The sequence below is a fragment of the Rhipicephalus microplus genome, unplaced genomic scaffold, assembly GCF_043290135.1.
Source record: "Rhipicephalus microplus isolate Deutch F79 unplaced genomic scaffold, USDA_Rmic scaffold_12, whole genome shotgun sequence".
Taxonomy (NCBI): domain Eukaryota; kingdom Metazoa; phylum Arthropoda; class Arachnida; order Ixodida; family Ixodidae; genus Rhipicephalus; species Rhipicephalus microplus.
Genome location: NW_027464585.1, coordinates 34566068 through 34585922, shown reverse-complemented (window position 1 = coordinate 34585922; position 19855 = coordinate 34566068). Strand labels below are relative to the sequence as shown.

The 19855-nt window shown below is 44.2% G+C and overlaps 1 protein-coding gene across 2 annotated transcripts in view; it reads left to right on the top strand.

Moving 5' to 3' along the window:
- Nucleotides 1-19855, top strand: part of TSG101 (tumor susceptibility gene 101) — a 282331-nt gene that overhangs the window by 113770 nt on the left and 148706 nt on the right. For both annotated transcript variants that reach the window (XM_075882468.1, XM_037418098.2), the window contains 2 exons: nt 7897-8060; nt 9898-10018. In XM_075882468.1, coding sequence (XP_075738583.1) covers nt 7897-8060; nt 9898-10018 — 285 coding nt within the window. The remainder of the gene's footprint in view (nt 1-7896; nt 8061-9897; nt 10019-19855) is intronic.

Here is a 19855-nt window from a genome sequence, read left to right as displayed (position 1 = left end):
CAAAATTTATCTTCCTTGATGGTAAGATGCACCATTTTTATATCAGAGCTGTTTTGCTCGGCAAAACGAACACAATGACAAGTGAGGGACCAGGAAAAGTGCTTTGCTGTATCGATGCTGATTCTGAATGGACAGGTGTTTAACATTTCTAAAAGTTAATTCGAGCGCGAACACATGACACGATCACTCACACACGCACACACCCAGGCATCAAACACACACAGCGCTCACCTCCAACTGATTTATTCATAGCTCGAAGGCTTGAATATATACATGACACATGTGCGCTTTAACACCATAGAAGGCCAACAGCCTTCTATGGGTATGGTGGCGACGTTGATTTTATCAATGACGCAGGCGTTATTGTAGACAATTTTTTATCGCTTTTAGAATTTTTATCTCAATGTAACTTTTATAATATTTGACGAAAAGCCCTTTCTTCAGCGCCAGGGAATCTGCATTGGTTCCTGTGTCGCGCCGGTTCTTTGCGATATATTTTTAGCAGATGTAGATAGGGACTTGGACAAGGCTTCTAAAGGGGGGGAGGTTTCAAAGGTTTTTGAATACAATGACGATTTTTAAATTATTTTAGATAAGCAGGGAGACCTTACATCCCCTGATTTTATTTTAAATGTTTTTATGAGACTAGGACGAGCGCTTTCCTTCACTGTTGGATTGCCACAAGAAGCTTGTCTGCAGTTTTTAGACTTGAGCCTCACGTGGAACGATGAGCATGTTTGCTGGCCTTACCATCCTCGTGTTGAGGAGTTGTTGCCGTACGATTCTGCCCACTCAAAGATTTTGAAGAGGGGCATTGCGTCTCTTTGCTTGGAATCGGCGCTGAAGAGGTCGTGCCCACATAGCATGAAACTTCATTTCCTCAATCAGGTGAGCCAATTAGAGGCTCCCGGTTTTCTCGATCGGTCATTACGGCCGTTGCTGAATCACTTCTGCAGAAGTTAAAACGTGGAACACGGCAAGTGATGACTGCTACCCACCCCATAAGGATTAGGCCATAAGTTGGGCCATATATCTATAAGTTCTCGCACAACCTCAAGAAAGTCGCAGTCAGACACGGCATAGCGATGGTGTTTTCCGCACCCGAAAAAATCGGAAGACTGTGCCAAAGTGTGTGGGATAGGAAGAAGCGCGGCTGTGAGAAGAATCATGAAAGGGCCTTTGTTAAATGTTCCACAGGGGTTGTGTACTCCATATCCTTATCCCGTGGAAAAGTTAACATTGGCCAAACCGAACGGTGTATTAATGACAGATTAAGGAAACACGCCCAGAAATTAACAAAACGAGATGACAAGTATGCGCACCTGGTTGCGCATGTCATCTCGTGTGGTTAGGACGCACAATTCTTTGAGACGAAGATTCTAGGCAGAAGCGCAAGTAAAACTGCATGTGAAGTGTTAGAGGCCTTTTTCATGGAAAAAAGTAAAGATCACTGCATAAGCGCCCCTTCGCTATCATTGTTACCAAGCGAATTCCAGTTTATCGCTCTGAGGCAATGACATTGTTCAACTGTATGTATTGATAATGTATGCTGTTGGCCTTCTATGGTGTTGATGTGCACATGTGTCATGTATATATTCAAGCCTTCGAGCTATGAATAAATCAGTTGGAAGTGAGCGCAATGTGTGTTTGATGCCTGGGTGTGTATGTGTGTGAGTGATCATGTCGTGTGTTTGCGCTCGAATTAACTTTTAGAAATGTTGCACCAACTAGCCCGACAACAAGGTGTTTTACAAGGTGTTTAACACTTTCTTTTCCGCAGGAAAATAGGCGGCTTTTGGGTAGTCTAGTAAACAATTTTCTTGCTGCAGTACCACGTGCTTTATATTTCAGATATATTAGTTTGTAGCAGAAGGATTGTGCTTTCTAATGGTAATAATTGCAAGTAAACCTTAACAACAACTTTAATAGCAAATATCTAGAGACAAAATGAATCGTAACAAAAACAGAAAATCTTCGTGAGAACATTGATGTACCTTTGCACCAACGCAACATAAAAAATTTTCCAAATGTACATTTGAAGAAGAAGGCTGTATACAACATTTCTGCAATATCAGTTCTAGTTTATTGTATACAGAAGAAAATGTTAGCCAGAGTGGCTGCCGTGTCACCACACAAAGCACTTTGTGATGTGGTGAAGCAGAAGTTTGCAGAGCAAGTCTCCCTGAAAGCGTTTGTTTTTTGTTCAACTTTTCGTTGTGGATAACACAGTTTGCAGTTCCTGTATCTTTGTTGCTCCTGAATGAAATCGTGTAACCCGTTTGAAGTCTGTCGAAACCCACAATTCACATCCCCATTTGATAACTTTGTTGCGCATGTACAGCTGAATTTCAGATTTGCTTTCGAATTTCACTACTCTCTGGTCAACAGAGAGGTTTTCATCAAGTTGGAAAAATTGAGTAGATGAGGCGCTGATGTGCTGCAGCAGGGAAGCTACACAGTGTAGCTTGTCGTGGGATGCAACACTTGTCTTCTCGGGGTCAGACACATTGAGGAGTGCAAGTAGTGCTTTGAATCTATTTCTTGGCATTACCGAAGGTGGAATACGACAGGAAATAATTTCTCCATGTTCTAATAGCAATGCAAGCACCGCACTTGGATTATACCGATGTAGATGAGAAGACAGATAAACTTCTTTATCTCATCGGGAGTCACTTCCTTCCATCATCCGTCTCTCTCACTGTATGACTGTTTCTCCAAAATATGCATCCACCAAAATTTGTTAGTCTTGTTGCATATCTCTGGGATTATTTATGTTGTGAAGAAGTCCACGGCTCTTACAAAGAGCCGCGTGGCACTCTGGAACGCAATGCCGAGGTGAACACCAGGCGCTTGTGCCGCCATAGACAAGTGATTCTGTACAAACAATGTTCGCTCCCTGTAGATAAGAACCACATCTTTTAGAACACGCTGGATGTTTTCAGATCTCATCGCCGCCACATTGCAACGGTTCAGAGCCGAAAACGAAACTTATCGGTGGATACCTGCCAACATTCCGGGACTATTTGATGCTTTTTAACTACCTGTGCTAAGATCTGATGAATTGGTGTCATGTGCGTCAATCAATCAATGTTACCGAAACACAGAGAAGTGGCAAGTGGCACGACGTTGCACAAACTATGGGAAGCGAATGGTCCGTTACGTTGCACAAACTATGGGAAGCTAATGATCCGTTACCAGGTACCATTACTATTAAACCAGTTGCAGAGAACAAATGGTGTCGATATTAAAATGTGATCAATGAAAGAGCTCAGTGATATATGTATGTAAATAAGTCAAAATGTTGTTCATATTGTTAGAACCCTTATTTTACACAACTTCCAGCACCTCTCCATGTATCGTAAAGTGCTGTTTCCTGCCGAGATTGTTGCACATTATTTCAGTTTTGTGCGTATTAATTTTCAGACCTACTTTTCTGCTTTCCGTGTCCAGTTCAGTAATCATGAACTGTAATTCGTCCCCTGAGTTACTCATCAAGGCAACGGGATCAGCGAATCGCAGGTTACTAAGGTACTCTCCATTAACTCTTATCTCTAACTCTTCCCAGTCTAGGGTCCTGAATACCTCCTGTAAAAATGCGGTGAATAGCATAGGAGAGATAGTGTCTCCCTGCCTTACACCCTTCATTATTGGGATTCTTTTGCTGCCTTTATGCAGAATTTATGGTGGCTGTGGGTCCTCTGTAGATTTCTTCCGGTACGTTTATGTAAGGTTCTTCGATGCCCTGATTTCGTAGTGCCTGCATTACTGCTGATGTCTTGACTGAGCAAAAGGCCTTCTCAAAATTTATAAAAGGTATGTTTAGGGGTTGGTTGTATTCAGCTCATTTCTCTATTACCTGATTGATAGTACTAATATTGATAGTACTATTGTGGAGTAGCCAGTACGAAATCTTGCTTGGTGTTTTGGCTGATTCAACTCCGGTGACGTCTTAATTCTATCAGCTAGTATTTTTGTAAATAGTTTGTAAAGAATGGAGAGCAAGCAGATGGGCCTGTAATTTTTCAAGTCCTTGACGTCTCCTTTCTTATGGATTAAGATAATGTTGGCGTTCTTCCAAGATTCTGGTACCCTTCCCATCAAGAGACACTTTGTATAGAAGGCAGTTAATTTTTGTAACACAATTTGTCCACCATCTTTCAGGAGGTTCGTTGTTACTTTGTCCTCACCAACGGCTTTGCCTCATTGCATTCCTTCTAGGGCTTTCCTTACTTCTCCTTTCCTTACTAGTAGGATGTCAAATTCTCTTGGGGTATTATAGTTCCCCACAATGCCATCCTGGTTCTTTTGACTTCTGTACAGCTCTCTGTAGAACTCCTCTGCCATCTCCACTATCCTATCCATATTGGTTATTCCCGGCTGCAGCAGCTGCATTTCCGATGGAGGCGTAAATGCTGCAGGCCCGTGTGTTCAGATTTGGGTGTACGTTAAAGAACCCCAGGTGGTCAAAATTTCGAAGCCCTTCATTACGGCGTCTCTCATAATCATATGATGGTTTTGGGACGTTAAACCCCACATATCAATCAATTATACATATTGGTTACGACATAGCCTTTTTTGTTCCTGGACAGGAGCTCCCTTTAAGGCTGTATTTTAGTTTGCTGACGTTTTGGGGTAGTAAATAAAAAGAACACTCGGGCAAATGGACATAAATGGCCCTCAGACTGGAGTCAGCTATGCGTATTAGTAATTACATCAATGGTTAGCCTAATAACGTGAAATAAAAGTGGTAAAATAGGTAAAACCAAACACGTACGTCTTGCAAATCAAGCTGAGCACAGAAGACATGAAACACGAAACATAAACACTCGCACACTTGGAGAAGCAATTAACCTAGAAAAATGCGCGTTTAGATACAAACAGTGACATCGCACTTCAGAACAACATACACAAGAGAACAAGATAAAGACGGATAAAGTGTCTACACAAGTGGCAAGGAGTTCTGATCAATAAAAGTTTATGAAATATCATGACAAAGCTTCACAGACCTTCCAGCACATGTGACAAAGTACCACAAACAAGATCACAACAATAAAGCGCTATTGTGTGTTTGCATGACAGTTGTGACTAAGCTATGGCAGAATGAGCGAGATGGTCGGGAGCAAATCAATGCCGGCAATAGTACTTACTATTCTGCTATATAAACATAGAAGGCTCAGTTGTAATACTACTAGCAGTAATAGTGATACGAACGACCAATATTAATTAACTACTCTAGCAGATGATACCCTTTGTCCGTGCCTCAAAGTCCTTTCTGATCTGCTTGAAAGGTCAAAAATGTAATGGCACACAGACGTTCAGATAACACTCTTTATATGCTTCACATACATGTGATAACCGAAAGGTAATAACTGTGGAGCCTAACCATGAGATTGAAGTTACTAGGAGAATAAGAATGGTGTGGAGCACATTTGGCAAGCACTTTCAAATCATGACTGGTAGATTGCCACTATCCCTAAAGTGGAAGGTATATAACAGTTGCATCTTGCCAGTACTTACCTACGGAGCAGAAACCTGGAAACTTGCAAAGAGAGTTCAGCTTAAATTGAGGACGACGCAGTGAGCAATGGAAAGGAAAATGATAGGTGTAAGTTGAAGAGACAAGAATGGAGCAGACTGGGTCAGGGAACAAACCGGGGTTAAGAATATGATAGTTGAAATCAAGAAAAAAAAAATGGACATGGGCGGACATGTAGCACGTAGGCAGGACAACCGGTGGTCATTGAGGGTAACTGACTGGATTCCCAGAGAAGGCAAAAGCACTAATGGGAAACGGAGAGTTAGGTGGGCCAATGAGATTAAAAAGTTTGTGGGTATAACATGGCCATGGAAAGCACAAGACCGGGATGATTGGCGGATCGTGAGAGAGGCCTTTGCCTTGCAGTGGGCGTAGTCAGGCTGATGATGATGATGATGATTTTACACATCAATATTTCACGTTTGTTTTTTTAATTCTTATATCAATGTTTTATAGTTTGCCCTAATATGTGTCAAAAATTTTTGTGTAACTAGCAGGAGGAGCTGTTGCCTCCTCAAACTACTCACTGTAGTAGCTTTTTGTGACAGCTCCTAACTTTACTTTTTCTTCGAAAGATGAAATAAATTTGACTTGATTTGATCTTCCGAGTCTTTGCTGCTACCGGCATCACAAAATTTTCATGCAGACTTGTCAGAATCTTTTGAAATTCGTCGTTTCTAAGGGGCAGCTGCACGCGACGTTGATGCCGTGTCTGAAACTCAAGTGCGAATAAAAAGTGCTTTAAACATCTCCCTTATGCTAGATAGTGCTAGCTCCATGTATGTGCTCCCAACGCAATAAAATTCCCACTGAAACCATCAACGAAATACTGTCAATTAGTATAGGCACGAACAGGAAAGTGTTAAAGAGGAAAGAAAAGAAAAAAAAAACATGAAAAAGAAAATCTGAGTGCTGCCATGTTGTGTTGGCGTGGACTTAACTGCAGGACTGCTGCGAGAATATGGCAGCAATATCTCCTGAAGAGGTCATTAAAGTTTAAAAGCTCCTCGAATTGCCCAGAGGTAATAAAATTCTTTGACCAAGTTATAGCTTGAAGAAATTTGTTTTTGCGAGTGATGAAGCACATTATGGCATGGACAGTGCATTTCTACCACCTTCCTTGTTCAAATCCGTCCCCAACGACTTTCACTGTAGCACAAGGGCAAGCTCTACCTAACATCTTCTCAATCCATCGCCAAAGCACATGCCCCCCCCCCCCCCCCCCCCAGATCTAGGACATACATGCATGCATTAAGGGGAATCCTCTGAGTACATGACATTCTTATAGCATTGTCGTTATGTAGCTCTTTTAAGCACTAGTGTGGCTCCGTGGTGGAATGCCTGCTTGCCACACGAAGGTCTAAGTTGGATTCTCACTCATACCAGAGGCTTTTAGAAAGCTGGTAGTGGCCCCGTATGTTCACAAAGGCATCCCATAAATTGAAGAATATAGGCTTGCGCCGAACGTTGTCTTTTCAGCTCCTGTCAAGTACGAAGGCAGAAAACTAAGGGAAGAAAGAAGAATGCTAAACATGGCATGTGAATGAATGTGTTCAATGTGAAGTAGGCATCGCATACACTATCCCAGCGACAAGGGGCAAGGCATTCGGGAAGATGCGTCAATGAGCGGCTCAAAGAGCATCGCTATGCATGCCAAAATATTGCAGTTACAGGTAATCTTTCTAGGCACTGCAGGGAGTGTTGGTGTAAACCCAATGTTAGAAAAAGCGTCACGGCCAAATCAAAGAATAAGACCACACATGAAATATGGGGAGCATTTCACATATCGAACCAGCAAAGCCCATGTGTGAGTTCAAGCTCCATTCTGCTAATCCTTACGGAACATAAATTTATCAGCAGTCACATGTAGAAATTGAATCAGCATACTCGGAAAAGAACTTTGAATTATCACCACATCTTGTAATCATCCCATGTGTAGCACCAGAATATCGCTGCCCGCCCACCCCCATCATGAACCTATCATTCCCTTTCCTGCAATTCTTTTTTCCTTCATGTTTTCTTTTGTACTAAATTTAGTCGTTAGTTTGCACTTGTCGTTTATACTTTCAGTTGTGTGTCCTCTTAAACCTTTTTTGTCCCGCTAACTGTAATGCAGCATTTTAATCGCAGGCAGGTTCATTGCTCGGTTGGGTATAGAGAAATCTGATATCAACGTTCTTCATTCTAGCGAAACGCGAATGACCTTTCCCACAGAAGGAGCAGGCACCTATTACGTGCACCTCTCTATGGCCAATTCTTAAGGCTGATTTGATAGCCGCTAAAATCTATGGCATTGAGATGAAGCAGCTTTCTATGGGAGTTGCCTTGAAATTTCAGTTTGTTGGTTTTTGACTGTGCAGGCACGACATACAACATCCCAGTGTGTATCTGGTTGTTGGATACGCACCCGTACAACTCGCCCATGTGCTACGTGAAGCCCACAAGCTACATGCAGATCAAGGTGTCCCGGCACGTGGACCAGACAGGACGCGTCTTCTTGCCCTATCTGCACGAGTGGAGCCCGGTACGAAAATAAATAATGTGATGCCTCTTAATAAAAGTAGCCAACGTGGTTGCTTGGGCGAGTTGGTACGACATAATTCACATAAAAACATCGCCAATAACAAGGGACAAGAAAAGAAAGAAACAGACAGCGGCACTGGCTTAGAACAAGATTTATTTTGGAACTGCACATTATATACTTGAGCAGTATCTGACAAATAAGAGGAATGACTAACCAAAGAAAACAGAATTCGCCCAACAACCAAGTATCATCGTGATAACCCGCCATGAACATCACGTTTGCCAACATTCTGAAGAAAATCTATTCCTTTTTGTGATAGAGCTATCGAAGGCCTGCTGACACAGAGATTGCACAGCCTTTCCATTTTTGCGCCCTCATAAATTTCACGTATCATCTGATCCTAATGACGCCTAATGGCCTTACAATGCTGAAAGTCGGGGACACAACCGGTGTCCCGGTAATGGATGCCGAGGTGGCCCAATACTGTAGAAGAGACCTTGTGAGCATGCTCTTTCAACCGCTCATTTAAACACCTGCCTGTTTGGCTGATGTACCACTTGCCACAAGACAGAGGTAGAGCATACACCACCCCTTCAATGCATGCAATGTACTTGTTCCGATGCTTGATTTTGCAGCCTCGCTCTCTCCTTAAACCAGGATTCACGACCTTGCTCATCTTAGCCAGGTTTTCTGGGGCAGAAAAAAAACCAATTCTACGTCGCACCTGCTGGCCACTTTTTTTGAGGTTGTGGGCGAAGCCCTCAATATAGGGAATAACGATAAAGTTTCGTTTGTTCCAGCCCTTATCCCTTGTGTGGGTTCGAGCATTAGTCTCTGGGCTCATTCTGATTTTTCAGAGTATACACTCAGCAACGGCCATCAAAACATACTTCGGGAAACCAGCCTCAGTAAACACGTGCGGTAACATATTTCACAAATCAGATTTAACCAATAAATTCCGATTTTAAGAGGGTATTTTCAATTTTGAAAGGACATTTTCAAAGCTCACAATCATCACTCGAAAGGAGCACACCTCCGTCAGCAGCAGCAACCTTGTAAAATATATTTGTGTCTATACAACAAGCTTATTGAGGCAGTAACATAAACAAACGTGATTGTTTTATATTTGGGTATTTGGACTTGAGTGTGTATGTGTTTGTGTGCTCAGACCTTAAGGACATCTAAAATGCCTATAGTATGTTTGCAAGATTTTGTGTTCAGAGATCATTTCGTCTAAAGTTTAGGAGTATTGGGAATAAGAATCGCAGTAAGAAATTTATTTTTCATTGAGAAGTTTAAAGAGGCAGGAAGGAGAAACTGAGACTAGTTCCTGAAAATGAACTTTGGCGAATTCACAGCAGTACAGTCTTATTAGCAGCAAGTAAAAAAAGAATGTAAATCTGGAGAAATGGGATTATCAGCAACAATGCGACGCATTTTTATTGGAAATCACAATAATCAGAGCACAACTTATAATGCAAAATTGAACACCGAATTTTGGAGGATTTGGAATTTACGAGAAATAAGCTCCAATAAACGGCAAATTTTCTCCTTAAAAATAAACTCGAAAAAATATCTTCTGAATATCAACAAAAATAAGTTACAAAAGCATGAAGTCTTAGTTATAACTGATTGTGCTCTACACATGTCTTGTTTTCCTTTTTGTGAAAATATCTCCCTCATTGTAGACTATCCTTCTGTTCCGGAGCTTGCCAAATGCTTCCAAGATGCTGTTTTGGAGGAGTTCTGCACAACAGCTGCGGCGAGGCCTGATGTTTGCAGTGCATCACTTGAATTGCCACTAAAGCAGTTGTGTTGTTGCATGGCTGTTTTGCAGAGCTCATCCGACCTGCTGGGCCTCATTCAGGTGATGATCATCACATTTGGTGAGACACCACCAGTGTTCTCAAAATCTCAGGAGGACGGCTCATCTTCTTACCCTGGAGCCAGGAACACAGGTCAGTTTGCGGTGCTTTTTTTGAAAAGGGCAGTGCTACTTCTTATAGCTTTTTTGATATTCTTTATTAATGTTGGTAATACTTGCTGCATAATACTTGCTTTAGAAAAGTTTTATTGAAAACCCAGTGCATGTAAAAGTAAAACCTCAATGTGCTGCCCATGTAACACATTATTCATATTAAAGATTGAAGACTTGTAAACACCTTTAAGGTGACGTTTAGTTGAAAGCACCAGAAGTGTTTACATCCACCGTATAAAATCTTTCACCAGAACTACTTCTCACAGTATTCCCATGATAGAAGGTTTATACAGTCGAATACAGATATATCGAACTCGAAGGGGATCGCAAATTAGTTCGATATATGAAAAATTCTATATAAAACGAATAGAGGCCCCAAGAGCTTACCTGTAGCAGATTATCACCGACAATAGGTGCATTTAAGAGTGACAACTGATTCAGAGCACACACCGCAACAGAATGATTTATTTGCGTGATAAAAATAGCTAATCTTGGCCTGATTATTCGTTTTTGAAATTTTGAAGATGCTAGTCTCCACCTTATCAAGGCTGTCCAGGTGGAACAGTCCGGTTCCCTCCATGTGGCCGATACAACGGCGAATAATGCCGAACATTGCTGCCACTTACTTCAGGCCAAAGTACGCGCGTGTAGCCAGCACCTCGTAGGGACGATCCTCTTTGTCACATGAGCTGTCGGCCTGGACATTGCAGTCCGCTTCTACCAAGTCGTTCGCAGACACTTTTTGTGAAACTCTTGCCGGGAAGCGGGACGACAACTTACGAAATGCATCTTCATCGGTTTACACAAGTCCCGTTGTCTCGAAGCAGGCCTTGCGGAAGCAGTTGATCACTGTGTTCGTCTTCACGTCTCGCCAGACATTGAAGATCTCCGCGGGAGAAAACTTCGCGGAATTTCCAGCCACTCCTTCGTCATCCACTGCTGGATATCCTGGCAGCTAACAGCTTTGCTTTCACCTGAAATGGTGTTGCCAACGATGTTGTAGCGCTGCTTAAATCCTTGAAGCCACCCGCTGTTGTCGGCGAAGATGTTTCAGCAAGTGCGGTGGCAAACCATTTGGCCTTGCCGATCAGCATCGGGCCATCCACCGGAATGTTCTTCGCGCGCACTTCTAAAAACCAGGCATAAGGTGCCTTTTCTAGATTCCCATGGGCATAAGCGCGCACATGACAGGCTACCAACGTTCGCTGCTCCGTCGCCTTTGCCTTGATATCTGCCTTGTTTTTCACCAAAGTACTGGGAGTGCTCCGTGGTATCTCGAAGTTGTTCGCGATAGTCGAACATTTGTCGCCCGCCTCAATGCGCTAAATAGCTTTCAACTTCGTCGTACAGTCAAGGGTCTTGCACTTCTTGGTGCTGGCAATAGCTACATAAAAAGTCGACAATTTAAGTAGTCCACAGCGGCTTTGCATGCCACGCAGGTAAAAGAGAAATGCTGCACATGTGGTGGTACGTACGTGATGCTACAGCGGAAGCAACATAGCGCTCGCGAGGCGATGGCCACCTGCGAGGGCTGATCAAAACTCGCAAAACAGCAACAAAAAATAAGAAAAGGTGAAAGGAGAAGGACGGCGGCTCCTTTATGCCTGCTCTGCGAGCCGACGGGTACTCAGAAAAATTATAACAGAGAAAGAGAAACGGAAAAAAAAAAGCTGTTGTGCAAGTTAGAGATTGTGCAGTCCGAGCCATCTTGCCCTAATCTTTTATTTTTTTTTTTGAGCGTTTCAGGTTTTGGCGGAGGCGTCAAGGTCGCTGGACGCTGTGAGTTCCAGAGCGTGCTTTCCAACTTGCGCGCAGAGCCGCGCTGCTGCAGAAATCGCAAGGGGGGAGGGGAGGGGGGGCGAGTGCCGAAGTGCACCTTCCAGCTTGCGCGGCGTTTGATATATTCGAAGGTGGGTAAAAACATCTTTCTATATAAACGTGCGAATTTCAATACTTTTACAAAAGAATTTCAAGGGGATAACTTACGAGTTCAATATATGTGGGTTTGATTGATTGATATGTGGGGTTTAACGTCCCAAAACCACCATATGATTATGAGAGATGCCGTAGTGGAGGGCTCCGGAAATTTCGACCACCTGGGGTTCTTTAACGGGCACCCAAATCTGAGTACACGGGCCTACAACATTTCCGCCTCCTTCGGAAATGCAGCCGCCGCAGCCGGGATTTGAACCCGCGACCTGCGGGTCAGCAGCCGAGTACCTTAGCCACTAGACCGCCGCGGCGGGGCTATATGTGGGTTTGATATAACCGTGTTTGACTGTATTATCACATTGGCAAATCGAGACAGCGTGTTCACCCATTTACTCTAAAAGCCACAATAGCTCAGACTCTCATATAGTCCGGGATGTAATTTGGGGATAGCAAACGCGAGAAAAAAGTTTTCGGCCGAGTATAACTAGGGTAAAACGAAAAAATGCATTTATTGACACACTTATTTCATCGTCGTCGTCGAATGCACTCTCTTTTGAAGCTCCCTTGTAAGAAATGCTCTCCCACAGCGCATCATTCTCAGTGCCTTCAAGTGCAGTCGACATGGAGCACTTTCAAATGCGCGGCGAACGAGCACCTCGGGAAAACAGGCCAAAGCCTCGACTATTCACGAGCATAGCATCGCTGGCGAGGCCTGTTCAAGCTGTTCGGTTCGGGTTACTACTGGTTCTTCAAACCTCATCCACTCTACGGACAGGCGCTTCACATGGTCCTTAAATTACTTACTAAGGCACACATCAAGCAGCTGCAGCTGGGATGTCATCCCACCCGAGATGATGTCATCACACCCGAGATGACATCACAGCTGCAGCCGACTCCCGCACCGAGCCGGGATGATGACGAGCTCGGTGTGGAAGTCGCGCATCAGTCACTTTACGGAGTTGGTCAGATGACACCGAAACTCGTCGAGCACAAGCATCGAAGGAAGTCCCAGCAGTGCTCAGAGCTGTCGATACCACACGGACTTTATCCAGTCAAGCACTAGTAATTCGTCCATCCACTCCTTGGCCTGGAAGGGGGCGATGACATATTTCGGCAACTTCTCCCCCTTCGGCTTAGTCTTTCCTGCACTCGATTGAACTCCGCATGTTCAATCGAATGCAGGACAACATTACAGTCACTCGCGTTCTATTGTTCCTATTCGATCGCACGATAACATGCCTGGAGCCTTTCTGATTCACAGTCAGTGCTGGGAGCATATCCAGGTAGACTGGCGTTTGATCCTTGTTGCCGATCTTTACCCAGCTGAAAGGGGAGAAGCTTTTGCAACGCAATTGCGTACTTTTGAATCTTCACAAGGTCTTTTTCCTAGCTCTTTGGTAGCTTTTGCGAAATCGACGTATGCCGACGTGGAGAGAACCCAGCGCGGCGCATTAATAGAGACGCCCAATGCTTGCTCGCTTTGAAATCCTCCGACTGAATGCCTTTGTCTCGAGGGATGTCCCTTGCCTTCGTTTGTAGCAGCTCGATGTTAACAGCGAGATCTGCAGCTCGCTGCTCCCGCACTAAGTCTGCGAGTTCTCGTACCACATCAGGAAATTCTCTATTTATTGATCCGCACAAACTTTTTCGCTACCACTGCAAGCAAACAGAGCGTTCTTCTGCTTCCGCCAACCGCGAATACTCCGCTCGTTGACTCTGCACTGCCGCTTTGCGGCACAGTTGCCAATGGTTTTGACAGCAGCCATAACTTTCCTTTTAAAAGCAACCGAGTACTGCCTGCACGGTGGTAACATAGTATATCACAGAAGCGAAATCCTGGCCGTCGTTACGGCCGCCAAGTTGAAGCAAAGGCAACTGATTACTGTTGCACGTGTGGGTCTGTAAGACTAACGCCTGCTACCCCCGCTAACACTACCTAGCGCCTAGCGCAGAAGCGCGCGAACACCGGTTGAGGATGGTACCACTGCGCTAGGCCTAAACTGAAACTGAATTTCGGTCGAAAATTTTTGGGACCTGCATATTATCACGGGGTCGTGATGTGGCCGAAGACAGGAGACTTTATGTTGGGATTTAACTGTTTATTCGGGCGAACCTGTGTCCGGTAAACGGAAAGTTCGATTACAGTAGCAGTCTTGCACAGATAGCAGTGAACGGAGCGTCGGCCGTCGATCAACTACTGACAAGCGGCGAAGCGTATCGGCATTTATACTCTTGCCGTTAAATGTTCTAGCGTTATCGCTGGCGGTGGCGTAGCTTCCAGAATAATCTGTACAGTTCGCAGAGTAGGCGTGATCTTATCGAAATGATCTACTACAGTCCGGAAGCTTCTCGAAAACTGCAGGCGCGGTTTGCGCTGAGAATTGTGTAGTGTTCTGGGACGATAACAAAACCTTGAAAATGGAACGTGGCATTGCCCCCCTCTGAAAAAGGCATCGTCCCGATGATTTAACTAAAGATGAAGGTATAACAATAATGCAAGAAAGTACAATGAATAAATTACGATACAATAATAAAACAAAAAACACTGTTTCAGTTTGTCAACGCGCATGAAACGGCTTGAGGCGCGCGACATGGACGACTTCAGGTCGCGATCAGCGTCGTTGAAAGTTCGTGATGCCAGTGGGGACAACCTCATAATCAAGTGGGCCGAGACGTCGAACCACCCTGTACGGTCCAAAGTACCGTCGCAGAAGCTTTTCACTTAGTCCACGTCGGCATATCGGCGTCCACACCCAAACACGTTCACTGGGCTGGTATTCCACGAAGCGTCGTCGAAGATTGTAACAGTGGCTGTTGGTTGTCTGTTGATTCTTGATACGGAGACGAGTTGTCGGGCTTCTTCGGCGCGTTGAAGGTACTCACTCACATCGAGGTTTTCTTCGTCGGTGACGTTGGGTAACATGGCATCGATCGTCGTTGCCAGGCTCCTTCCGTAGACCAATTTGTATGGAGATATCTGCGTCGTCTCCTGCACCGCCGTGTTGTATGCGAAGGTCACGTACGGAAGAATGGCGTCCCACGTCTTGTGTTCGGCATCGACGTACATTGCCAGCATGTCGGCGATCGTCTTCGATCGATCGAAGACGATCGAAGACATTCGATCGGATGATGATATGCTTGTTTGTTTTTCTCTGAGAACAGTTTTTCACTAACGCCTGTGTGGACAACTTCATCAGCATGTGGCATCTCAAGTAATGACATGCCCCGCCGCGGTGGTCTAGTGGCTAAGGTACTCGGCTGCTGACCCGCAGGTCGCGGGTTCAAATCCCGGCTGCGGCGGCTGCATTTCCGATGGAGGCGGAAATGTTGTAGGCCCGTGTGCTCAGATTTGGGTGCACGTTAAAGAACCCCAGGTGGTCGAAATTTCCGGAGCCCTCCACTACGGCGTCTCTTATAATCATATGGTGGTTTTGGGGCCTTAAACCCCACATATCAAATCAAGTAATGACATGCACAAAGATGACATTATAGCAACATTCAGCAGACTGCCTAACTGCTTGCTACAGCACATCTCTCTGTGCACACACAGAGATCTTCTATGCTTCGCTCATGTGCAGGCAGGACAGACCGGAAGGTGCATTAACGTGTGAACACGAATGGTCAGTAAAAAACTGTGTAAGCACGGGCTTACCCATCCACTGCTTGGAGTGCAAGTGTGAACCGATACTGAATGATGTTAAGATATTGAGTCGCTGTCCCGAAAATGGAGCAAGGTAAATTTGCGAAGCGTACTACATAAGGAAGGGAAGTGAGTGTGTGAGTTTTTGCAGATGGGATTAATTGGTGAGCATTCTTAAGGCGACGTCTTATGATTGCTATGATTTTCGTGATGGTACCTCACTGATAAGCGCATCTGTGGTGATAGTTTCTGTGAATCGTACTTATAGGTGGACTGTGCGAAGTAAAGGTTAGTTGCAAGTCTGCAGCTGTGTGTGTATCTGGTTTATTTGTGTGTAGCACAGTTATCTCCTTTGTGTTCATATTATTGTTACCTGCTCCTACCAGTGCTCTAATACATATTTTGTCAAAGCTCATGGAACATGTGCTTTCACTTGAAAAGGTTGCACGACTTCATCCATCATTGTAAGCCCATCGTTTCATATTTACCGAAACTGCTCTTTTTTTTATACATTAAAGTCGATTGACAAGTCGAATTGCTGAGACCTACAACACAAATATTAGAGACAAAACTTGTAGTATTAGTGAATCATTAGGGACTCTTCATAAGAAAGAGTTTGGTTACCTGCGGCCGACTACCCCCATAGGTTCCGAGATGGAAGGTCGACTCTGCTGATTGGGAACAGCATTAAACTCTTACCCTCATGACATGGACTGAGATGTCCGCTCTGACTAAAGATGGCACTGTTACGTATTTCACAGCTTTTATTATTGATGCCACATCTAAGTGCATTATTCAATAGAGCGAAACGGGTTCCAAACAGCGAGTTCTATAGTTGAATAATGCCTGTAGGAAAGCTCGGATGAATCAGAACAAAGCGTGGACGTTTCTTCGGGACTTTCTAACTGCGGAAAACTTGAAAAATTTTTAGAAGGCCAAATCACAGGCAAAGAGAAAACGCAGACAAGACAGACAAGAGAGCTGGACAAAGTTAATAATGAGCGTCAACTCGTACACAGATAAGGGAGAAGTCCCAAAAAATTAAAAGCGAACAAACATATTCTCTACCATTAGCAAATATTCCCGGGGAAAGATTGAAGAAGCCCCGCCACGGTGGTCTAGTGGCTAAGGTACTCGGCTGCTGACCTGCAGGTCGCGGGATCAAATCCCGGCTGTGGCGGCTGCATTTCCGATGGAGGCGGAAATGTTGTAGGCCCATGTACTCAGATTTGGGTGCGCGTTAAAGAACCCCTGGTGGTCAAAATTTCCGGAGCCCTCCACTACGGCGTCTCTCATAATCAAATACTGGTTTTGGGACGTCAAACCCCACAAAATCAATCAAATCAAAGATTGAAGAACCAAGCTCATTTTCTTGGTGCTTGTTTTGAACATATATCAAGCTCCTTACACTACTCTGACACATTCCAAAAGTACAAAACGCACTTAGAACTAGAAACCTAGAAAGTAAATATTAGAAAATCAAGGAGTACAACGAGCCATTCTGCTTAGCAGAATTGCAAAGAGCACTGAACTGTTGGAACACATCTTCTCCAGGTCCTGACTGCATAATATACGAGATGCTGGAGATGCTGAAGCAACTATCCTTCGAAGCACAAAAAACTTCCTTTCTCTTTACAATCCTATATGGTTTTCTGGTGGGATCCCTTCTTCTTGAGAGGAAGCTGTTATAATTCCAACTCTGAAGCAGGGTAAGGAGTCCTCCACTGCGTCCAATTACAGACCTATAGCATTAACAAGTTGCATCTGTAAAGTCTTGGGAAAAAATGATTAATTGCTACCTACTCCACTTCTTCGAATCAAACTTCTAGACCCATACCAGTGCGGGTTTATAAAAGGCTGATCCACCACCGATCGTCTCATACGATTTGAGGTATGCACACGTGAAGCTTTCGTTCATAACCTGCTTTTTCTATCTGTGTTTCTCGACATGAAGAAGGCCTATAATACACCGAGTGGAGGTTTGGGATATTGAGAGACCTCTTGCATATAGGTATACATGATAATATGTTCGATATCATTAAAAGTTATCTTTCTAATCGTACGTTCCACGTTCAAGTGTGCAATGTCTTGTCCCAAACATTTGTACAGGAAACTGGAGTACCACAGGCTGGGGTACTGAATTGTATGCTCTTTATTATAAAATAAACTTCCTCCGTTTGTACATCCCCCATAGCATATTTGACTCCGCGTATGTTGACAACATCCAAATAGCTTTTTAATGGTGTTCCCTCAGCATCTGTGAGCGACAGGTTCAGATTGCTCGTAACAAAGCGTCCGAATGGGTTGATGAAAATGGGCTCAAAGTCAACCCACAAAAGAGCACATGGGTCCTGTTTGCGTAGAAAAGAGGCTTGCACTCTGGTCCTCAGATTATCATGAAAGATGAACGTCTGCCCATAAGCACAGAACATAATTTACCGAGATATAATCTTAAACACGAAACTAACATTTGTACCACACAACAAACACCTTGAAAGTAAATGCATGATAACAATGAATCCTCTTAAGGTACTGTCACACACGTCCTGGGGCAGCGACAGGAAGTGCCTCATGAACCTGTACAAAAGCCTTGTACGTTCACGTCTTGACTACGGAACAATAGTCTATCAATCAGCCTTGCCAAGCGCTCTGAAAATGTTGGACCCTGTTTATTATCTAGGCATCTGCCTGTCCACAGGTGCCTTTAGAACAAGCCCACTTGAAAGCCTTTATATAGAATAAGACGAGTGGTCACTCCATCTACAGAGAACAGATTTGTCTTTCACGTATTTCCTAAAGTGAATGCGAACAGTGAGCAGCCCTCATATCAACAACCTGTACAGTGCTCAACTTTTTTGCAAGTGACCCACCCTTTGTCGCGGTTCAATAGAGAGTTGGCTGAAGAAACAAATGTCCCCAAGCTTCAACATGTTATTCCTCCTGCGATGCAACTCCCGCCCCGGCAGTAGCTGCTTATAGACTGTGATACATCTTTCGTATCTGTAACAAAACATGTGCCTATTGCACATATACCGTACTTACTCACGTAATGAACACACTCGCATAATAAACGCACCCCCAACTTCAGTCATCAAAATTTGGATTTTTAAATGCAAAGCATGTCTTAGCGAACTTCGGCGACTTTGAGCGTATCTATCTATCTATCAAGCCGCCTACGACTTTTAGCTCTCCTGGCCGTTTGAATAATGGTATCGATAACAAACTTGGTATGGCATAACATGACTGTATGAAGAACATATTTGACTAGTCAACACATAACATGAAAATCATGACATGTATGTCATGAATGTCATGATTTACATTTCATGGTCTTGTAGTTCTTACGGTGGTTTCGTTCACATGGCATGTTGCAAAACTGGTATGGTATGACATGATTGCATGGCAAACACAAGCGACAGACTCTAACATGAAAATCATGACATGTGTGTAATGTAACAACATGACTACCGTACATGCCAAACTCATGATGCGCTCGCAGCTGTTTCGCTAGCGTCACATATACCAAATTTGGTATAACGGTACGTGAATGGATGACGAAGCTATGTGACTGGTGCAAGCATGATATTCATGAGTTGCGTGTCATGTAACAGCATCACTACATGTCACGCTAATGATGCGCTGGCGGCAGTTTCCTTTTCACTTGCTTCACTTATACCAAATTTGGAATGACGGGACGTGAATAGATGACGAAGGTATGATACTGTGTAAACAAGATAAACATGAGATGCGTGTCATGTAACAACATGACTACATGCTACGCTCATGATGCGCTCGCGGCCATTTCACTAGCTTCACATGTACCAAACTCGATATTACGCGACGTGAACGTGCAGCATAGGTAAATGACACATACAAACATGATAATCACGACATGCGTGTCATGTAGCAACATGACTACATGCCACACTCATTATGCCCTCGTGGCCATTTCGCTAGCTTCACACATGCCACAGTCACCGCGTCAATACATTTCGACATGATGCGGTGGGAGTGCTCGCCGGCGTTCATTTCGACGCATCAAGCCGGCGTTGCGACGGCAGGCGCTGGTCTTGCTATATACTTACTCGCAGGCACGCGTTGCACTGCGTTGCTTTGACGCATGCGTGTTTCAGCGCGTTCGGCGTCCCTCCATCACGAAAAGAGGGAGATGCAGTGTTGCCTGGGTAACGCATTGACGCGAAATGCAGTATATTGCATTTCGCACAGATTGCTGTTGGGCCGCGC